The 23,531-nt window shown below is 40.7% G+C and overlaps 1 protein-coding gene across 1 annotated transcript in view; it reads right to left on the bottom strand.

Annotated features, from left to right (window-relative positions):
* Positions 1-8,222: 8,222 nt before the first annotated feature.
* Positions 8,223-23,531, bottom strand: part of PLXDC2 (plexin domain containing 2) — a 445,479-nt gene continuing 430,170 nt past the window's right edge. The window contains exon 14 of the mRNA XM_042945053.1: positions 8,223-11,792. Coding sequence (XP_042800987.1) covers positions 11,676-11,792 — 117 coding nt within the window. The 3' untranslated portion in view covers positions 8,223-11,675. The remainder of the gene's footprint in view (positions 11,793-23,531) is intronic.

Raw genomic sequence — 23,531 nt, 5'->3', positions numbered from 1 at the left:
CTAGTGAAGGCCTACTCCCCTTTCAAGACCAAGTTCAGGTATCATTTGCTCTATGAAAGCTCTCTGACCCCCTTCATATGCACATAACTCTTCCTTCCTCTGTGACTTCACAGTACCATGTAAATATTTCTTCTGTCCTGGGCACTATAATACTTGATTTGCCATATTTGTTTAAATGTTTGTCTCCCCCACTATGATGTGGGCTAATTAATAGCAGGGACCTTGTCTTTTTTTGTTTATTTGTTTTTGTAGCTCTGGAATCAAGCACACTGCATAGCACAGATTGGCCATTAACAAATATTTGTTAAGATAAACTGAGGAGGGACATTTCCCAAGTGTATGTCAGAAAACTGATTCTGAAAAGAGTGGTTTGGAATAGGGGCTTGTGAAAAGAACACCTGGTCTCCAAATTTATAAGGGATCTACCTACAGCTAATTTAAAAGCCACATGATTGTCATTAGCATTTTTTCTTTGACATGTTCACCCTTTATTTAAAGAAATGGCACACATAAACACTGGCCTTTAATGTTTTTCTGTTGTTGGGGAAAGTTGCATGATTTGCATGAATAATTTTTGCTTTTTGGCATTAAAGACAATTCCCACGATTTAAAAGTGCAGTTCTGGGGCACCTGGGTGGCTCATTGGTTGGGCGTCCATCTCTTGATTTTGGCTCGGGTCATGATCCCAGGGTCGTGGGATCGAGCCCCGTGTCAGGCTCTGCACTGAGTGTGGAGCCTGCTTGGGATTCTCTCTCTCCTTCTCTCTCTGCCCCTCCCCTGCTCTCTCTCTCTTTCTCTCTCAGAAGTTAAAACATGCACTTAAAAAAATAATAAAATTGCAGCTCTGCATTTACTCCATGTTATCAAAGCTTCACTGATACAGTCCAAAAGATCCACATGGAGGTAAGATTTTAGAAATCACTGTTGAGTTGCACAGAGCAATTGCTCAAGAAATGCCGCTGACTGGAATCTCCCGCAGCTTCCAGCACTTGCTTCCTGGTGGTCCTGGGTTCAAGCCCTCTGCATACCTGGAGCTGGGCATAGGATGGTCCAAGGGTGGTGGATGAGAAACAGGAAAAGAAGATTTGGGATTCAAAAACATTCCACTTCAGACGTTCTGCACGAGTTAGCTGAGGCACACATCCCAAAGCCCATGGGTACAATCACTTCCAGGTTGGGACAAGGCGGGTGGAATACTAGAGAACCTTCGGTAACTCATTTGAAACACCACTGGAGCTCATAAACCAAGGCTAGTGACAGAGGCACAAGGTGAATGGAAGCACCTTGACTTACTCCAGTCCTAGGACTTCAACGGGCAGCTAAATCCCGGCTGTCTGATCTAGAACTCAGCCAGAGGTTCTGCGCGTGGAGGGGTGGGGGCGGGAACTAAGCCTCTACCCAGCCGCACACCATGGCATTCTAGGTCCTTCCTTTTCTACAGCTCACTCTAGTTGGTATCAGTGCAGAGTTAGAAGCAAAACGATCTCCTATCATTTTCCTCCACAATAGGTAAAACTAGCAGCGGAAAGGAAACGGAAATACGGTGAAAGACGAGGATAAAAGTGTTTAAGAAATTAAAACAAAATGATCATTTATTGTTTTTAATATGTGGGCAAATATGACAGCAGTATTACACAAATTGTCCCCTTCTCCCCCTTCTAAAACCCCAAATTTGTTGACTCCAACGGTAAGTGAAACAGAAACAGAAACAAAAACAAAAACAACCGTGATGTAATTCTGAAAACAGCGATCAACAGAGAGAACACAGGTAACATTTGGTCACCACCAGCTTCCAGACCTTCGATGATGAGCTGTGTCACCATGGCAGTCGATAGACTGGCTTTCTTACAAAATTATTACTAGGAAAAGAAAGTTAGGGGTTCCCACATACTGTAAACAGAAGCAGAATGGCAGAAAAACTGGGTTTAAGAAGCCGCGTGAGGAAAACTTTAATGAGTTATTGCAATCATAATGATTCCCAGGTAAAAGAGATGGCAAATTGATGGGCTGTACGGAAATACATTCAAACTTGGATGATTAATCTTACGGTGAAAATAATCGAGAAGCTTGCAGAAGTACAGAGCATCTGAATTATTGAATTTAAACAGTACGTTTCTATAAAGGTCACACCTCTTCTGCCATCAGACGCCATTAGTGCAAATTCATCTACAATCATTTTTACCTTTGCAGGTTCAGGTACGTCAAGCATGAGGTCATCATGAAGAAGGCGTGTGCGATTTTATCATGCAGGAATGCAGCCTCGCTCGGAATGCCTCCCCGACACGGCCCAGGAAACAGGAATGACGCCCAGAGGGCTGGAGGAAGTTTAAAGTGCTCAGTTTTCCAAACCCTGTATTAAATGAAGTTTTGGAAAACCTCTTCCAAAATTAACCTTCACCTGAAAGACGCGTCCTCGATGTGAGTACAGGACTTTGGAAAACAGTGAGAAACAGGCTTGCAATGTGCTGTGCTCCCTCACACAGTCTTCCCTTTTGTATGGCGTGGACTGGGTTTACAGGGTCAGATTTTCTCCCAGTGTTCTCTTTCAGGAGCACCACAGTGGGCTTTGCGATTCTGACAAAGGGTACAATTATACCCACTTCGAAATGCGTTTACGGATATTCTGTGTGCTGGTGCAACTGGCATAAAACACAGACAGTCCCCCGGGTGCCCAACTTCTCCTCCTTTCACACTTCAACGTTGCAGATGACTACAAGCAGAATTACCAGAAACAGTAGTAAATTCCTGGCATTGGAAGTTCCCATGATCCCAGCTGGCATGCGAAAAAGGCTGTCTCTTTTTTTCCCCTGAAAATAATGTACTTCCCAGGCACCGTCCAAACGCCTCGAGTGAGACACATGAGAGGTTTGTTTTGACCAATCTCTGAAAAGGCTTTCCCTTGCTCAGTTAGGGCTCTGAGATTTCGCTGTAATGTACACAAAATGTCTGTGTCTAAAGAACCTTAATCCATTTCCCGAAAATGATTTTAACAGTTCTTACCACGGGACAGCACTGACTTCACTTTGATGGTATTTTCAGAGGAGCCTGGTGGAGGACACTTAATTTGGGTTTTTCTTTCTCTGCTATAAATTGGACAGTCCGGGCACGCTTCTGTTCAAACCACCTTACAAACAAACGGTTGCTGAGGCTGGACCACATGTCTAGATAATAGCACATGAATCTGGTCCCGAGATGGTCAGATGTCACACAGAAGCAGCTATGCGTCTGCAGTTGAAAGTACCGTTTCTTACCCTTACTTCAGGAAAATTATTTTTATTTTTATTGTACTTTTATTGCCCGTGTGTGGTTGGCTGTCTCATGGTCTCTGGTACCAGGGAACCAAAGAACATGCCTCGCGGGGGTGAGGAATGGAAAAGCCTCTTTTGGTCCTTACTTGACTGCAAGGAACCCAATTTCCTAGAGCAGAGGCCTTCGTGATTTTACGATTGTGCCGGCACAGAAGCACAGGTGGATGATGGTTGAGTTTTACATTAACTGGGGACATCCTCTGCTTTCTGTGTCACATGTTTCCTAGGATAACTTGCAGGATCTATGCCCCAGCGTCTGAATGTCTGAACGACTTAATTGTGAGCTGATCTTCATCGAATATTTATTTGTACATTGCTGTGAAGAAGGTGAGCATTTTGACTGATAGCATGTTTTGATATGCTTTGATAGCATGTTTAGTTTTTCCATGAATCCTATCCATCTACCCACTCATATATTTATACCTTTCCCCACCTAGCAAACTTCTAAAATTAGTTTCATGCTATATATCTATTCAATAGGCACAAAGGTTTATAGCTGCATGATCAGCACGTGATATCTGGGTCATGAATACACAGTTTTTGTAATGCTAGCAAAAACAGAGACTCTTTTAAAAAATCAACACTCCAGTGGGAATGAGAGAAACCACTGAGATTTTCAACTGGAGTCCGAATAAATATATCACTCTCTGCCAACTGAAATTTTTTTGCTTTATTCCATTAGGATATTTTTTTAAAGTAATTCTCACATGTTAGTAAATTTTAGAAATTAGAAAAAGATGAGGACCAGCATATGACTTACATTACTTCCCCCCCTCCCCCAACCTTTTTATTCTGGATTTACAGCAACAGAATCTTTCAGTGTCCACAGTGATCTGGAAATTCACTTATAATAACAAGTTTTGAGCATTTATTTCTCTAGACATAATTTGGTCAGTCGTATTAAGTGTGTTACTGAGAAGTCAATGATGATGTACTTGATAAACGTGTTTTAGAGAACTGATTCAAGAAATTATCCCATTTTACTGGAATAATTACCATCTTCTTTGCAATAATCACTGTGAGAGAGGTGGTCAGTGGATGGCTTAAAAGTTATGTCAGGTAATAATCAGGCAGATGCACTCTGATTTCAGCTGAAAGTAGAAGATCGGCTTAATCAAAACGTTAAGTAACATCAAACTGCCTGATAGGGCTGTGATAGAGAAGAAAATTACAGACGCACTTGAGGGTCTCCTAGGTTGAGGCTTTCTGGTTTTCAGGATTGTCTTAAGAAAGCTTGCTCTCTGTGTGCTTGTCAATATTCTATAGCCTTAGACTTTGTAATCAAGGCTTTCAATTGTGTTGCCATAGTAACAACTTGTATTAAATAATTATGAATGCTTGCAAAGTCTGGGTTGGTCTGTTAGAAAGGGAATGAAGGGAGGCCTGATATTCCAGTTGGGGGCTTGTTGTGATTTCTAGGAATACTTTAAAGGGGCTGTCTTTGCACAACTTCACCAAGTTTTCCAACTGGTGCACAATAGACCTGTGTGACTGACTTGATCAGCAGTTACCCACGGGAAATCACTCACTGCCCCTACAGGAAAACTGACGTAAGGCACATCACATCAGTAGGAACTTTGGCTTGACACATTTAAACATTCCGACTCTGAAATTTCCAATTTTCAATGACTTGAGGCAGTCAATTTTTTCTCAGAAGCACGATAAAAAATCAGATATAGAAATAGAAATATCAGAACACAGAAATAGAAAGCTCATCCAGATATACTTAAAATTAGATGGGCCAAACTTCAACTTCTGTGCATAGTTTAAAGGCGAAGGTGAAGGAACAAGATCTGTAGATGTGTGAAATGCCCAAGGTAGAGTGTGATACTGAAGTCGAAGCTTAAGTCTCACCAGCGGGCAGCTATTAGAGCAGCGAAGCATAATTACCAATTATGCCAATTTCCAAGTTTCCAGAGATAACCAATCTTCTGATCTTCTTTCAATAAACTGGTAAAACTGAGAGATGGGGATATAGGCAGAGATGATGTTGGGTTATAACAGAACTGGTGACTTTTACAGTCCCTTCCAATTCTAAGAGTTTATGATCCCAAGTCTTATTGTAAGAAGAAGAAGAAGAAAAAAAAAACACCTTATCTATAATAAAGTTTAAGTGACAAGAGAAAGAGAAACATTTCTTTTTTGCTCCTGATGAATTTTGCTCACTAGGTAATCCGGTAGTTTTCTCGACCCCAATCTAGGGACATTTGGCAATGTTGGGAGACATCTTTAGTTGTCACAGTCTGTGTGTGTGTGTGTGTGTGTGTGTGTGTGTGTGATCTACTAGCATGAAGTCATCAGAAGCTTCCAGCATGCTGTCAGATGTGCCCTGCAACGCATGGGACTGTTTCTACCCCACCCTCCCACAAAGAATTCTGGGACCCAAATGTCAACAGTGCTGAGGTTGAGAAGACCTGAGACAGTCTAATAAATGACCTAAACACCACACACATCTAACGAAAGCGCAAATGCTTCTTTAATACACTGGTGCTTCGGGAATACCTTACAACTATAAATGCTGTTAATTCAGAAAGCCACACCAGGAATACTGGAACAAGAAAGTGAACCACTACATCTAGTCGGAAAAAGTTGCAGGGACCTGGCAAGTCCTCCTGGGCGTGCGTGGGACAACTGTGGATGAGGAACTTTTCATCTCGTGAATGAAGCTGACACACCATTTGACACAGAGCAAACAGTACAGATGTGCAAATGATGCATCGTATTTCCGAAACATTCTTCAGGCAGATACATAGTTCCCTATCTAAGTATACGAGAGAATTGGAATTGGAAATTGGACAGAGTAATATGGATCTGGTCTACTTGCAAGGTTGTGTTTGAGAATTCCATCGTATTGCAGTTATCGGTTGACATGCCCAATCTCTCACTATTTGTATTTATCACTATATATCATAAGATCCAGCATAGGAACTTGGTTCTAGTAGGTGCTCAATAAATATTTAAGTGAACTGAGTGGTCGAATGGATGGACAAATAAAGGGATGCATCAAAGTGCTCCACAAAATGTAAAGTGCTTTGCAAACACAAGGTAATATGAGTAGGTCATAGGTAACGCCACAGACCTCATAATATGTGTTCAAGAAACCTTCCTAGGGCAAAAATGTTCAAATAGTGTCAAAAAGCAAATAAAGATTGTGATAAATTATGTTGTAAGAAAATACGCTATGAAGATTCTTTGTTTTTAGGTATATTTAGGAAGAAATGAAACAAAAGTAGAACAATTTTAAATGACAAAAAAATAAGTAGTATTGCTGATAGATGGCCCTAGGTAGGGTTGCTAGGGCCACGCAAAACTACATAAAGACACTGCAGTAGTGAGAACTTGAAATCACTGGTTGTTGTAACGATGGCATTATTCTTTTTTTTTTTATTAAAAAAAGTTTTTTTCAAGTTTTTTTTTTTTTTTTTGAGAGGAAGAGAGCGAGAGAGACAGAGTGCAAGTGGGGGAGGTGCAGAGAGCGAGGGAGACACAGAATCCAAAGTCAGCTCCAGGCTCTGAGCTGTCAGCACAGAGCCTGATGTGGGGCTCGAACTCAGAATGACAAGATCATGACCTGGGCTGAAGCCGGATGTTTAACCGACTGAGCCACCCAGGAGCCCCAACGATGGCATTATTCTTAAGAACATGATAGAGGAAGATCAGTCCAATGTTCCATGTTATAAGACAGCAGATTTCCAATATCACAGATAAAGTTAGCCTTCAAACAGACTGTCCTCCTAACTTGCTTGGTCGGCCTTCATTGCTGATAAAGGGGTACAGGTGTAGGCAAGAAAAAATTGTAACATAAATTCCCAGTCAGGAGTTTTAAGTTCAACACCCAGTTCCGACACTGGGAAAATTACCATATCTTTCTGGGCACCAGTTTTCTGATCTGTACGATGAAGAGCTTGGGTGAGCTGAGCTGCCATCATTCTGGCATATGGATGCCGATGCCAAAAGAGGGGAGGGATGGGAAAGTACAAGCAAGAGCAATCTTTGGGAATTAGTAAAGCTCATTGTAATAGAATATCTGAAAAATGTCTGAGGAAATATAGAGAAAAATAACATTTCGAGGAGGAAGAAACCCTAACCCGTAGGATCTGTTTCTCAGTGAGTCTTATTTAAATATGAATTTCTTGTCATGGAATGACAGTGTCTTGAATCAAGGCATGGATTTTAGCAAAACTTTTTCTCAAATGGGCACTAGACTAGGAGACATAGCCCAACTTACACTCTGCCAAGGAAAGGTAATGACAAGAATTTTTTGCCCCAGAAGCTAATACATTATACTAATCAGAATATGTATTATCTGCAGATTAGTAGGATTTAAAATGATGGTAATCCTTTTTTTTTTTTTTTTTTGCTTTTGCAAATTTTTACATTTCAGATGAAGTCCCACGTGTTTTTAGATTTTAATGTGGCAGCCCTTTAGATTTGTGTTACAGCGGTAAAATAAATATTCGTGTTTGAGGTATTTCCTTCTAAAGAGAAGCCTACTGGTTGGCTCCTGGGCCTCCCTCTGCCGTAAAGAGTAAACTGGGGCATCCCAAGAAACTAGAGACACTAAGTGACTAATGTAATAAAGAATCGAGCTAGCCGAAGGATACCCACAGGGACTTTGTCATGGCAGAGAAGTAAAAGTTGGGACAGACGTGACGTAGAGGAAATACGAAGAGAAAGTATTAAGATGGGGAAAAAATTTGAGCAATTTCTCCTTTGGCATTTTCTCCAGACATGTATCGATTTGATTGTCTTTGAATGCTTTTAGGATTGATGGACTTGTTTTCCTCTGAATGCAAATTTGTGCTGATGCTGGACCAAGGATGTGCTTTATGTGGGTTAACATTGACATAAGGTCTTAAAAGTCTGTACATCGGTACCTTAAGCCAATCTGCATAATAATAACCTTGCAAGGGAGACAGAACAAAAATATTTTTATTTTCCAAAATTGTAAATTGAGACCTCATGGAAGTTAAAGTGATTTTTCCCAAGAGAACACAGTGGAGACTCAAAGCTGTGTCAGCTGGCATTCTTTTCTTCATACCATGCTGCCTTTCCGAGATCAAAAACACTTAGATATCCCCAAGAACTTCCAAATCTTCTCTTTTTCTTCCTTCTCCTTTTTGTTCAAGGAGAGGGAATGAAAAGGAAAGACCTCTACAGCACTGAGTGGTAGAGTTTTTTTTGTAATGATGGGAATGCTACGTGTTGTCCAATATAGAAGCCAAGAAGCCACATGTGGTTATCGAGCATTTGAAATATGACTAGTGACTGGAGAACTGAACTTTTTTAAAGTTTAATGTTAATTAAACTTAAGTATCCACATTTTGCTTGTGGAGATGATACTGGACAGCACAAGTCTAGAAGCTACCTGTGAGAGAGAAGCAAATGCCCTAGGTATCTCAAACTAAAATAATAATTGGGGGTAAATTGTACTTTATCATTGAACTTTAGTTTTCTGTTTGTTAGTATATCTTAAAAGTCCAAATGCTTCACAAACAAACCAACATTGTGGTCAGTGCCATCTGGTTGCCTTAAGATATTTTTCCTTGACTTTTAATACCTTTAACTAATCACCAAATGTTATTTCCTCTGTAGCACCATCTACCTGATTTCTTCAGAAGTTTGTATGTATCTTTTGCTATTCTTACTTTTTAAAATTGTTATTCTCTCGCTGCTATGTTCATAGTATTTAAGCGATTTACAGATGCATCCTTTCTAATACATAATGTATGTAAAGTCCAAAGCATCAATGTCCATTCTGAATTTCCAGAAACATCATGTACGTTTGCTCTTCCTTTGCAGTAAATGGGCACCAGGATCAAACCAGAAATACAAAACAGAATAAAAATTTCAGGAAAAAAAAAAGGGATTAGCAAGCCTTTTCCCTTTGCCACTAAAAGATTCATATACAGCAGAAACTTCTTACCACCTTCAACTTCTAGTTTCGGGAGGAAGTTTTCTCAACACTTCCAAAGTTTTCCCTGTTATTTGGTGCTTTAGTTCACTGAACAATACAGAGTTTTATGTTTTTGTTTCGTTTTGGTTTTGGTTTGTTTGTTTACAGAATTGTCAATTCTTTTAATAGAAAATGGAAGATAAGCTCTGAAGGGAATAAAGAGAACACTGCTAGTTCAAAGAACTGTGTAAGGAGTTGGATATGTACACAAGATTTATAGAACTGTCAATCAACTGCTGTTGGAAGCCACGCCTATCACAGAAGCTAGTGGAAGAAGCGTCATCTTATCCTAAAAGGAATCGTCTACCTGTTCCTTATGTCTTTGTAGAATACCAGTTGCACCAGTCACATTGGCATGTCATTTGGTTATTGCTAGCCGACCAAACCTACTCCACGGAAATAAGCTGGGATATTTCATAGAGACTGAATGCAGCTACAGCAGAGATTGTCATCACATCCTTCAATCATCTTGCTTGCTAGGTTTTTTTTTTTTTTTTCAATGATTAACTAAGCAGGTTAGGAAAAAAAGTATCATCCTCATCAAGTATTTAAAAATGTAAAGCAAAATATATGTGATGGGAGATGGCACGAGTTTACATCAGACAGCTGTGAAGATAAACTACGATACTCTGTTAGTAGACTGATGTCGTTCAAGGTAGACACTGGGTACAGATGCTAAGCGTTAGTAAAGTGCTACTTACAATACATCTCTGCTTCCGGATACCTGAATCTGCAAATGTGGGACACTGGACCCTATACGCGCCTGCAACTTCTTGGCACAGGATGTCAGCTTCATGGGTCGAGATGTGGATGAAATTGTACACACAGTACCTGAATTTCAACTTTGGGAGCTCAGTATACATATTAACCACTTTCCTCCTCAAGCGATGCCTTACTGTTTCTCATTCATGGAGAAGTTTCAAAATCTGGATTGTGATGACGGGGCAGATGACAGATCCATCTAAGGAGCATTCTGCTTTATTTAGCCAGGGAGGGAAGGGGTTGATATGAATGAAAGAGTGGCTCAAATAGGCAGGAAAATGATCGGCACTGCGACTAATTGAACCAACCACTTTTGCTGAGCGACATAAAAATATTCTAATATTAAGGATTATTTTACAACTCTATGGAAGTATGCAGTAACGCACTTTGCATTTGTTTTGTCTTGATGACAAAATGCACTCTTTGAGTCACAAGAGCCTGCCTTGTGTTAGTTATAAACAAAAATATATTTATATATATATTTATGTAACTACTATGTGCTTTAAAGAAAATTACTGTATGATTCAGCAGGGTTCTTTCATTCTTTTTATCGCCAGGGATATGCTGACTTGAATGGCTTTCTCAGGCAGGAATCGACAATGAAATGGGCCTTTAGTACTGAACCGGCACAGAGTAAAAAGGAAAAAAAAAAAGCCAAAAATCCCCATATGTTTAGAATTCCTTAACATTTTTGCTTGAAAAACAATTAAGGAGGTCTTTGTATTGTTTCCTCTTGTTTCCTTCAGCCAAGAGCAACTGTGGCTTCATAGGATTTCATAGTTGGGAAAATGGAGGCAACGTTTCTTTAAAAATAATGAAGTGTTTTATTCCGAGGCAGGAGAGCTGAAAACCTCACGTGCCACTCCCTCTCTCCTAATCCTTAGCTGAGTTTGGCAATTCTGTCACAGCCCATAGAAAGGACATTCATTAACGAGGAAGAGGGAGGCATAGTGTGAACGTCCTGCATGGATAAAAGATTCATTCTGTAAAGTAATGAACTTGTTGGGACCATTGGATCTAGACCAGAAAAACAAAATCCTTTTGCCACACGTCTGGTGGAAAGATAGAAAATCTCTCGTTTTATGTTTGTTTGTTTGTTGTTTGTTTTTGCTCCTGCAGGAGTCAGTTATTTTTCTTAGCAATCTTGAAACATTCATCATTGCTCTTTTGAGAGAAAGGGTTCAGGCTTTGGAACACCGTTATCTTTGAGACATTAGAGAAGAATATTTGAAGCAAAGGTGTAGATCCCTCATGAACTAAAGCTTTATTATTATTGTTTTTCTCGATCCCTTTGCAACCCTGCACCTAAGCCAATAGCACTGTAATCTTGTCATACTTCTGATAAATCCACAGGAGATGTTCTGAGTGAACTATAGATTCATCCCATTAGGGAATTCTATGTTCAGCGGTCAGTGGTACCTTGCATAAACTTTAGTTTTTTTTTTTTTTTTCTCCCCTTCCTGGGCTGGGCTGGGCTTGTCCAGAAATCTCCTCTCCTTCAGGCTACAGCAGCTTAGGGCTCCTGTGTGTGTGTGTGTGTGTGTGTGTGTGTGTGTGTGTGTGTGTGTTGTATGTGTCTTAAAGGTATAGGCAAATTTTTAGTCTTAACACCTGTAAGCCAGCACTGGTGCTGTTCTGTCCTAGAAATTTTAGCACTGCTCTGATACAATGAAACCTTCTTTCTCTCCAACTGGTTCAACTTCAGCATAGGCAGGATGACCAGAACCTCTTCGAAACTTCATCGCAGGCCATCTGCTTGGGCGTCTCTGAAACAGAAAATGCAAAAATAATGAATACCAGGGTGATGGGCATAAGAAAAATAGTCGCCAAATATTTTAGATGAACCTCTGAATTAAATTTTGCATTGCACCGAATTATGTCATATTAGTACCAAAGCTGGAATTACACAGGCTTGCATCTTGATTATGATACTGTTGGCACCTCCCCCATAGGAATGACAGTTTCTCAAAGTCGCAGTTTACGCCTCATGCATATTTATGTCTAAAAGATTCTATAAGTGTCTAAGTACAACGAGAAAACACTGAACTGTATTAAAAAACAAATCTCCTGAAAAAAAAAAAAAAACAAATCTCCTGAAATATATAGCCACTGACATGTCCTCTTCTCTAGAAAAAAAATCACTTCATTTTATTTATTAATTTGCTCGAAAACATAAGGCCATACAGTTCTGCACCGTTCTTAGAAGTGGGCTTCAACTTAGGTGCTAGACTTTCTGGCAAACAAACTAAATGGAAAATCACATGATACCTTACGAAATTATTTATAAAGCTGACTTCCCATACGTGACTTTTTGTGCTTGAAAATGAACAGATGTCGTGCCCTGAAAACAGAATCCAACATCAGAGGGCGTAGACAATCTCAAGCCTATGAACCGAATAATTGCACAGGTAGACAGTAATCCTAAAATACGGTTTATTTATTCTGACAAAGGAAGTGCACTTCTCCCCAGCACTCTGTCCATCAAACAAACCTTCTCTGATTTACAAATAGAAGTGCTGAAATGAATTATTAAGTTATAGCAGCAAAAGACACTAAAACGCATGTCACGGCCCCAGTGACACTAGAAACGATTATTCCATTTATCAGAGTGCCTGCCATGGTGGAGTATATGAGACAATGAGTACTGAAGGAGGTTTATTTCTGTCTACAATTTATTTCTACCTAAAGAATTTTAATGTGAAAAATGTTAAATATCAGTGTAGATATACTGGCACTTGGCAGCTTTCTAGATTTGCCAGTTCCATTCCACGGGCAATGATTAATGGGTGTAGAAGAATTTTCACATCAGGTAGGAATGAGTATTAGCTCTACTTTCTGGAAAAATACCAATCAAGGCAATTACATTCCGCCTATTACTAATATTATTTACTGCCTATGTAACATTATGTGGTCAGAATGTTTTATATTTGTTAGCCGATGAAGTCCAACAGTGTAAGTGAAACGGAATGATCCTTATTCTCCAGAAAAAGAAGTGAAGACAAAGAGAGGGTGTCTTTGTTGGAGCTAAAACTCATCATCGATGGAAAAACACTGAACATTTTTAGGGAGATGCACACTGTAACTCCTGATCACTCCGGCATGTGGAAAAATGTCAATCTGCTGCTGTGCTCAGTGGTTAGAACCCCCACTTTGGTTTCAGTTCCTTCATAATTGGGCTTCTGGAGTACGGCCGCCCTCGTCCTTCTCTTAGTCAATAGCACCACTATGTCTTTGCCCTTAATCTCTACCTGTCCAGCTGGCAAGTACAGCCCTGTGAACGAGGCCTAATGTACAACCCAGCACACATAAAGACATTGTGCTGTAGGTGACTTAAAAAGGTGCACAGGGGCACCTGGGTGGCTCAGTCGGTTAAGCCTCTGACTTCGGCTCAGGTCATGATCTCGTGGTTCGCGGGTTCGAGCCCCGCATCGGGCTGTGTGCTGACAGCACAGATCCTGCTTGGGATGCTCGGACTCCCTCTCTCTCTGCCCCTCCCCCTCTCGCACTTTCTCTCTCTCTCTCTCTCTCAAAACAAATAAACTTAAAAAACAAAGGTGCACAGAAGATCATCAAAAAAATAAGAGACAACAGGTGCTAATGAAGACGCACTGAAACAGTGCCTTGTGCAATGATGGTGGGATTGTAGTTTTGCGCAGCCACCTTGGAAAACATATGGAGGTTCTTCGAGAAGTTAGAAATAGATCTACCATATGATCCAGCCATTCCAGTTCTAGGCAGACACCCAAAGGAAATGAAAACAGGAGTTTGACGAGGTATCTGCACTCCCGTGTTCACTGCAGCATGATTCACAATAGCTGAGAGGCGGAAATGACGGAAATGCCCATCAATGGATCGGTGAGTAAAAAAGACGTACGTATACACAAGGGAATGTTACTCGGCCTCGAAAAAGGAGGGTATCTTGCCATGTGCAACAACACGGATGGATCTTAAGCACGTTATGCTAAGTGAGATACGTCAGAGAAAGACAAGTACTGTATGGTATCCCTTCCATGTGGAGTCTAAAACGGGCAAACCTGTTAAAAAATGAAACAGTGGTTAATAGGAGATGGAGCTGGAGGGATAAGACTGACGGTGTTAAGCTTGTAACAACTGTTAAGCTACAGAGATCTAATGTATAGTATATTGAATATAGATAATACTTACTGTAAGTATAAAATGTGCTAATATTGTGACAACCTTTTATTAATGGATCATAGCAGCGTGGTATACAACTTAAATTTATACAGTGTGACATGTCAAATTTGTCTAAAACTTTTTTTTTTTAAATAAAAGGAGCACAGTTGTTGAAATGATAATGATGGTGCTTGTGGACGTTAGATTTTATTAAGCTCTTGGCTGTACTCCATACTTTACCCTAGGTGCTTCACATACATGATCGCATTAAAATGCAATGGGATCATTTACATTTTGCACAAACATTGCTGTAAAGATAGCAAATGGCAGGGCCAAGATTTAAAATGAGATTCTACCCACTTCCAATGTTAATTCTCCTTACTATAACATGTGGGTCTTCAAATCCAATGGTTTCTGAGTACAACTCATGTGAAACCTGTGACCATGGTTCTATGTTTGTTTCAGTCTTAAACATATAACATTACCAGCAACTTCAGTATCCCGTTAATAAGTCAGAATCATTAAGTTGATAATTTTCTGTCTTAGGTGAAAGACTGGAGGATTACTGGTCAAGTCTGTCGTGTGCTTTGTGAGCTCATCACAGAGGTACTCAAAATAGAAAGTGCAAAAATGTCGGACAGTGAAGTTTCCACTCGTAACGCAGTACAAACTTATTTTCTGAATTAAATGCATATCGTAAGAAAAAATTCTCTTAACTTGTTACTACTCATTGTAGGAAAAAAAAAAAGAAATACCCCAACAAGATTTAAAATGACTAGAGAGCTCACCATTTACAAGTACTTTGGTTCAACTATCGGTGTATGTCACTTATATCCATTTCTAGGAACACGAGATCACTGCACATAAATCACAAAGATTTATAAAATCTTTTTTTTTGCACTTAAGCACACACTGAAAAGTATTTACAAACTATCCCTGTACAGTATTATGTTAAATATCTGTAGAGCATATTACCTCTAACTGAATCATTTATATAGTCAATTTGATTCTGAGGCTTCCCCCCGCCCCAATTTTTGGCAACAGAAATAATCTTATAATGAGTATTTTTGCTGATAACCTGATGCGAATATCTCTGGTCAGTTCCTTTTATAAATGCTCAAAAGTGGAATTATTGGGCCAAAAGAGAACACACAAATTATTTACTAAACACTTGAAATGTCTAGTATGGTGCCGGTCGCTGTGTCGAAGGACATGTGACCAAAGAAAGTATAGAACACGCTTTCCATATGGAAGACACAACCATTTCAGAAGAAAGGGACTTTCAATGGAGGTTGAAAAGGTAAGATTGAACACAGGTGTCAAATAAACATCCTAATGATGAACAAAATAGAATAGGTATAATGTAGCCACAAAATTACTCAACACTAGTATTTTATTTGTGCAAAAGTGAAAAAATTATAATTGCTTCTACAGACTTCGATTAGATTAAAAGGAAGGGCATTTCTCCCCCATAATAATACCTTAAAATTTATAACAAAATCCAACGAATGTCACACACCAGAGTCTTAAAAATTTGATCTGATTTTACATTCCTTGACAGTTCCTTGATATCTCAATCTTAGCCTTAAAAACGTTGAACAAAGAGCCGTAACGTCACCACAATTCTGCTTCCTTTCTAAAATGCTTTCACATATCACAAATCAAGTAATGGTCTTTAAAAAAATTTTTTTTTAATCCTTATTTATTTTTAAGAGAGAGAGACAGAGTGTGAGCAGGGGAGGCGCAGAGAGAGAGAGAGACACAGAATCTGAAGCAGGCTCCAGGTTCTGAGCTGTCAGCACAGAGCCCGACTCGGGGCTTGAACTCACGAACCGTGAGATCATGACCTGAGCCGAAGTCGGACGCTCAGCCGACTGAGCCTCCCAGGTGCCCCCAATTAATGGTCTTAAATAAATCACTTTGTTTCCTCGTCTGTAAATTAATACCTGAAGGTTTTTCCTCTAAAATCACAGGACCCTTGGGGGGAGCCTGGGTGGCCTCAGTTGAGCGTCCAACTTCGGCTCAGGTCATGATCTCACGGTTCGTGAGTTCAAGCCCCGAGTTGGGCTCTGTGCTGACAGCTCGGAGCCTGGAGCCTGCTTCGGATTCTGTGTCTCCCTCTCTCTCTGCCCCTCCCCTGCTCACACTCTGTCTCTCTTGCTTTCTCTCTCTCTCTCCAAAAATAAATAAACATGAAAAAAATTTAAAAAAAATCTTTAAAATCACAGGATCCTCATACCCGCTTGCCTGAGATAACTCACTTTAACACTGGGGAGACAAAAAGGACTTGAAAAACTTTTCCGTGTCATGGTTCTTCTACCGTTTTCCCTCGTGCCTCCCTCCACTAACTTTCCAGGATTCCTAGATTTAATGGAAATCTATACAAATTAGTCCTAGCTGAAACTGCTTTTTTAGGTCAATCTGCAGTTCAGAGATTTCCTTATGAGTGAGAAAAACAGGGTAGTTCTAGGACCGTAATGGAATGACTGATGACTTAGTTCTCACAGAAAAATCTTGAATGTTGCTGGTATAGTATGAGGCACCTATCCAGAAGACAAGAAGTCTAGAAACCTGGGTATGATGTCTGGCTTTGCCATGAAGCATGATGGGTCACAACCTGGCGTTTATACTTCTTACTCGAGGCTTTAGATATGTCCAAATCTGTGTTCTTTTTAGAATGGCTAATTCACATTGTTATAGAAACTGATAGGGGCCACGGGGTCACTTGCTAACAGAGCTGGATGTACGCTGAAAATTGAAAAATTCAAACCAGACCGTAATGTTAATTCATTACAGGGATTCAGGATGTCGTGCCTTAAAACATTGCTGGGTGTAATGCGTGGGTGATCTCTACTTCCATTTCTGAGAATTATTTATGTGATTAATCACATTCAGGAGTACATGTTCATGTAGAGACGTCGGCACTGGCGTGGGCTGTGCGAACAGGTATTTTCCCTAATGACTCCCTCAGAACTATTAATTGAACCGTCATCCAGATCGGTCTCAATGGTCTGTGGCAAGATAATTAGCTGAAATATCCACAAACAAACCTGCAGGGCGCCCTCAGTCAGCAGCGTGTACAGAACTGCACGCAAAGCAGAGAGATGTTTTGTGGGTTAGATGAGCTCTGGCAAGGAGGTTACTAGGTGGGAGCGTTAAAGGAAAGGGGCAAACGTGGCCATTCGAGGCCCAGATAGAAAACACCAGTGATGTGTGATGGCGCTTGACAAGCAGTCGTTCCGAAACTGTTAGTGTTTCGGGCCGTTTCCTTCGGTGAACTGCAGGGAAGGGGACAGAGGCTGGGATGGTGACACTGGCACAGCATCACAGACCTGGCACGTCCCAGCACAGCACTGAGGCAAAGCCGTCTGTTTTCGCTGCTTCTCGGTTTCCCCGCTTGGGAGGTAAAAATGAACTAGATTGCTGTTTCTCAAACTTTTTTTTTTCTTTTTTAATTAAAAAGAAAAAAACCCTTAAGCCACTGAGCCTTTGCTCCCATGAAATGTTACCTGGAAGCCCCACCAGCAGCCTGGAGAATAGGTTTCTCTTCCTTGTGACGACAGCGCCCTGCTTGCACAACCCTCCCTGAGTCCCGAGGGAGCCTCTGCATCCCATACTATCTCAGGGCATGTTCTGGCAACTATCGAACTAAATGCACGTTTCTCGAACTTAGCTCTGCATACAAGTCACAAGGGATCTCATTAAAGCGCAGATTCGGATTCAGGTTTGGGGGGAGCCCTGGGACCCTGCATTTCCAACAAGGTCCTAGGCGATGCTGACACTGCTTGTCGGTCCACACCACACACAGTGAATAGCAAGCGGGGATGACGGTCTACAGGCTCTTCAAACAGGAGCATTCTTTAAAAGTGGGTGGTTGAAGAAATATTGATGTTTGATCTCCTATGTGTCTCCAGTGGACCTTTGTGGGAACTGAACATGCGTGCACACATCTGGGTCAACCTCTCCATACGTATTTAGCTGTGATAACACCGAACTGTCCAAGGGGAGGGAATTTCTTTTTCTTTTTCATTACTTCTAAATGCAAATTATTCTCTATGCCCTTTAATTTGTGTTGAACGTTCTTTCAACACAAGTTCTATTAAGTTATAAATCTGGGCTGCCAGATTGGGCAAATGAATATTACAAAACACCAGTTAAATTTGAATTTCAGATAAACAGTGAATAATTTCCCAAAACTATACTGCATCAGGCATACTTCTACTAAAAAATACTCGTTTATTATTTGAAATTAAAATTTATCTGTGTCCTATATTTTATTTGGCAACCCTATCTATAGGGAAACACAATGGCTTCGGGCCCTGGCCAGTAAAACTTGTAATCTAATTAAAATAAACTATTCCTATTTGGGGCTGTGCCGCCTTGTTCCATGAATTGTAAGTCACTTTTTCCTTAAAAAGAGTAACTCAAATTGATTTGTCTGTCTTCTGCTGTGGCCAAGAATTACAAGTAATAACTCTTGTATGAAGCAGAGCCTGGGTGTTCTTTTACATATTTTCAGCTCATTTTCATTGCTTCTCTTCACATGGAAGTTGTCTTATTGTCCTATAGCTGCCTCTTCTCCAACCTATAATCACCACTTTCCATGGGTATGTTGCCTTCATTCTAGAACTGTCCTATGGATGATCCTGAAAAATCGGTTAGTATCCTCATAGTGAGTACATGTCCAAGATGAAAATTATCTCAATGCAGGTAGAGAACAGCTGTCCACTGGGATTAACAAAATCATCATATTACTCACGTCATTTTCCCAAAGCTAAAGTATTTATTTTTTAAGTAGGCGTCATGCCCAGCATGGAGCCCAACACGGGGCTTGAACTTGTGAGTATGAGATCAAGACCAGAGCTGAGATCAAGAGTAGGATGCTTAACCGACTGAGCCACACAGGTGCCCCTAAAGCTAAAGTATTCTTAGAATAAATGTTACGCGACATCTCCCTCCTCTTGAAGACAACATTATTTTTGGTAATAACCATAAAATGAAATGAATAATAGTAATGGCCAAAAGGGAAACACAGACAGTTGAAAATCTTCCTGTTTTAAATTTCTTAGATATACTCATGCCAGTGACAAACATTACAGATGAAAAATGAAATAAATGTTACCATAAAAAAAGAGAAAACACAAATGACTTAATGTATTTTTGAAAAAAAGACACATGAAGGAATACTGCCAAATGAGTCAACTCTGCAATGTTCAAGAGAATGATCTGTGCTTTGCGGTAACAGAAAGGAAGCAACTAAAGTTCCCTGACTTCACCTTCTCAACCACAGTGTCATCCTGCTTCACTTAGAATCTGCTGTTTTATTTATTTTTTTGCGTGCGTTTTTATTTTCTTTTTCTCAAGTTCTTATTTGAATGAGAATCTACTGTTTTAACCCAGACATATGTGGCGCTATATGGGTTGGAGACCCGCTAAGCCTGAACACGCGCAAAAGACTCCAGATTCCCATGAGTTTATTCCCTAAATGAATGCATGTGGCTGAGTCTGCGATCAGGGGTTAGGTGTGTGTAACCCGGAGTTCTTTGAATTAACTTCCACATAGAAGACAGTATTTACTAAAGGATATGTCATAAAACTGTACTAACTGGAAGTTTACATATAAACTATGTTGGTAAAACTCGACAGTAACTGAATCAACTTGCTAGCGATGAGATGAGCAAAAGATTTTGACACAATTTAGAATTTCAGGCACACGGTGATGATGAAACACTAACCTGGTTTTAGCCAGGTTTATTATAATTATTCCATTCTCTATAGACCATGCACCCCCTTATTACCTGCAGCAGGGACAGATTGGTCTCAATGCCCTTCCCTTGGTTCACCTTGTGGTGCACAAGGAGACTGAAAATAAGTGTTTGTGCTGACTTGCATAGATCTTGCTCTATTGTTTATGCCCCATGAGGGACACAAGCTTCCAGATTCTTGAGTGACAAGCTTTCTGCTTGACTTCCTTTCCTCCTCTTGACTTCAACTCATTATTGGCCATCTTGTTGCCCCAAGCGAGGATGACGGGAGAGAGTGACTATTAGTTAATGCGTGTGGCTGTAAATGCATTCAGTCAGCCAGTAAAATTACTATACAAGCACTGATATGTAAGACACAGCCCTGAACTCAAGGCATTTATAGCATATTCAAGGAAAATAAGATATTTGCCTACAAAAGCTTGAATAGGAGCTAACCAACAGTACAAGCTACAAATGCACGGAGAAGAGGTTTGAAATCAAGTATCTGCTTGCTGAAAGTATCTGACAATGAATTCCATGCATTTTGAGGAAAGCGGTCTTCAACTGAATCTGGGTCATCGTAGACGCTTGTGGGCAGACTGACTATAAAGACAGAGAGCAGAATAAAAGTCCCCATCTTTTGAAAATATCCACTTCTACGTCTTCTATACTGCTCATTCTCTATCTCATCTCTAAACAGTTCCCTCCACAGCCTGGTCTCTAAATCCTTCAGATTGTGGGTCACCGCCTTCCATTGGTCTCATCCAGGCTCTACCCAATTTCTGCCGGCCTGAATTCCATGGTGGCCCGCCAGTCACCTTACTGCCTGTTCCCTCCTCTGACGATCAATCCTCATTGGTATGACAATCAAACCCAATCATAAATCCTCATCCTCTATGTTTTCCCATTCCAGACCCTAAGCAGTCCCAACTACTACAGAAAAAGGTCACATGTTCAGATTAACCCAGCCACAAAGAATCACACGCTGTTAACTGGGAAGTCAGTGATTACTTTTCTCTTGTTAAATCCTTGTGATACATCCAAACTCCATCCAACCCCATGCTGCCCTCCCTGAATCTGGTAGATCATCACCCATTTCTTCCCTGAGAAGACTAAGCCTTTAGGAAGACGCTAATCCTTTTCCCTTTCTCTTCATTAATGCCTTTACATCTACTCATCTTTCGTCATCTGAAATGAAAAGACGTTCTTCCTCTGCTGCAGTTAATTGCCTCTCCTACTCCATGTTGTCTGTGCTATGAAGTTACTTATCCCTCCCTCCTCCGTTGGCGCCTTGAAACACTCCTTTCATTGTTTCTTTACCTCGTGCCTACGCTTCACATCAAAAAGCCCTGTATTTGATGTTTCTTTGTATCTGCAGTACTATACCTCTTGAGCGTCTGACTGAATCCACTGCCTTCACGTTTCAAAACCATTTTTTACAGGCTTCATTCAGTCTGGCGCCTGCGCCCTTCCCTGGATCTGCATTCTCTCCTGTTACAAATGATCTCATTGCCAAGTTAGTACCTTTTTTTCCCCCTCATTCTGTGGCTTCTCTAGAGCACTTTAAACAATTCTTTTGTGTCTTGTCTATTTTACTTCCCTTCTTAAACTTTCTGCTTTATTTATCTTTTTAATGTTTATTTACTTTTGAAGGAGGGAGAGACGGAGCCTGGGGGGCAGGTAGGGGAGGAGCAGAGGGAGAGGGAGGCAGAATCCGCAGCAGGCTCCAGGCTCCGAGCTATCAGCCCAGGGCCCGATGTGGGGCTTGAACTCACGAATCATGAGATCATGACCTGAGCGGAAGTCAGATGCTTAACCTACTGAGCCACCCAGGTGTCCCCCCAAAATATTTTTTTAATGTTTATTTATTTTTGAGAGAGAGAAAGACAGAGCATGAGCAGGGGAGGGGCAGAGAGAGGGAGACACAGAGTCCCAAATGGGCTCCAGGCTCAGAGCTGTCAGCACAGAGCCCAACACAGGGCTCGAACTCAGGAGCTGAGAGATCATGACCTGACCCAAAGTCGGACACTTAACTGACTGAGCTACCCAGGCGCCCCTCCTTTCCTGCTTTATAAACACTAGCTGTTAACGTGCCCTATCCACGTGTTACCCACACATTTATCCACAAACGCTCTAATCTATTTCCCATAGCATTCTTCTTTATTCTCTTGGGTTTCAATTTCTACTACTGTGACTTCCATTTTTGCTTTTTCACCTGACCGCTTTATGTCAATCCATTCTTTCTCTTCAGCTGATTTCTCTGAGAGGGTCATCTGTGATTGGACCATCAACGCAAGACAAACATGCTTAAAGTTCATCCCCTCATTTTCCTTCCTAAACTAATTTCATCTTCTGATATTTCTAAATCTGTTGCTAAAAAATGTAATTTCTCAGTTGCTCAGATTTTGTGCTTTGGAGTTACCTGTAATCCTTTCTTCTTCATCCCATACATTCAGTGCGAAGAATCAGGATACCCTCCCCACCTTTCCCACTACTCAGCTATAGGGGTTTTGGCAATTGCTTCGTTTCTTAGAATCTCCGTTACCTTATCTATAAAATAGGTTTGGAAGAATGCCTGCATTTGCAAACCTCATCGGGACCTCATCGGGAAGTAGGGAGAATCAAAGATCATTGATTGAAAGCACTTTCTGACACAAAGCAGGTGAAAATTGCCAAACCCTATCTTCTTCCTCCATGTGGCCCTCGAGTTGGCCCCATTCTGTTCCTGCACCAGTACCCTAATTCCACCTGCAGCTGTCACCTGCACGTGGACTGCTGACACAGCCTTGAACTCTCCTATAAGGGCTTTTTTACTCTCCTAGCTTCTTCTCCAGTCCCCTCCGTACCACCATTTTCAACTGCTTCTTTATTACAAAATTGATTCGCATTGTTTGTAGAATCAAGTACGGATTACATAGCTCTTTGTTATTTATTTATTTATTTATTTATTTATTTATTTATTTATTTAGAGTGAGCACATGGAAGGGGAGGGGAGAGTGGGGCGGGGAGGGGGAGAAAGAGAGAGATTGAGAGAATATGAATTTTAAGCAGATTCCACGTTCAGCAAGAGCCCGACATGGGGGGGGGGGGGGGCTCTATCCCACAACCCTGGGATCATGACCTCAGCCAAAAATCAAGAGTCAGACATTCAACCAACTGAGCCACCCAGGCGCCCCAGATTACATAGTTCTTTAAAGCTTGTCACATCTAACCTGCATCTACATTAAAGTCACCCCCATACCAATGCATAGATATCAAGGTACAGTTGAGTAATTTGCTGCTTCTTGCCCTTTCTTGATTTAATGTTTTTAAAAAATCATACCACACCTACATCTCTTCTATGTGGCATGCCATCTTCCCTTCCTCTTTGCTTAGGCCCGGCATAACATTTGTTTTTTTTCAGCATGCCCCTTAAATTCTACCTCTTTGATAAAATTGCCCCTGATTAATCTCCCTCTCTTTCCTGCGAATTTTATAGTAATTGGTTACGTTCTTTATTCAGCATGGAACATACCTTTGATGTTCCTTTTATTATTATTAAATTCACATGTGGCTATTCGGCCTTTAAAGTCTTTATGTTCTGTATCTCTCCATATGTAACAAGCAGGGAATATGAGTATACATAGG

The sequence above is a fragment of the Panthera leo genome, chromosome B4 (assembly GCF_018350215.1).
Source record: "Panthera leo isolate Ple1 chromosome B4, P.leo_Ple1_pat1.1, whole genome shotgun sequence".
In the NCBI taxonomy this organism is placed as follows: Eukaryota; Metazoa; Chordata; class Mammalia; order Carnivora; family Felidae; genus Panthera; species Panthera leo.
This window is presented reverse-complemented; position numbering and strand designations above follow the sequence as displayed.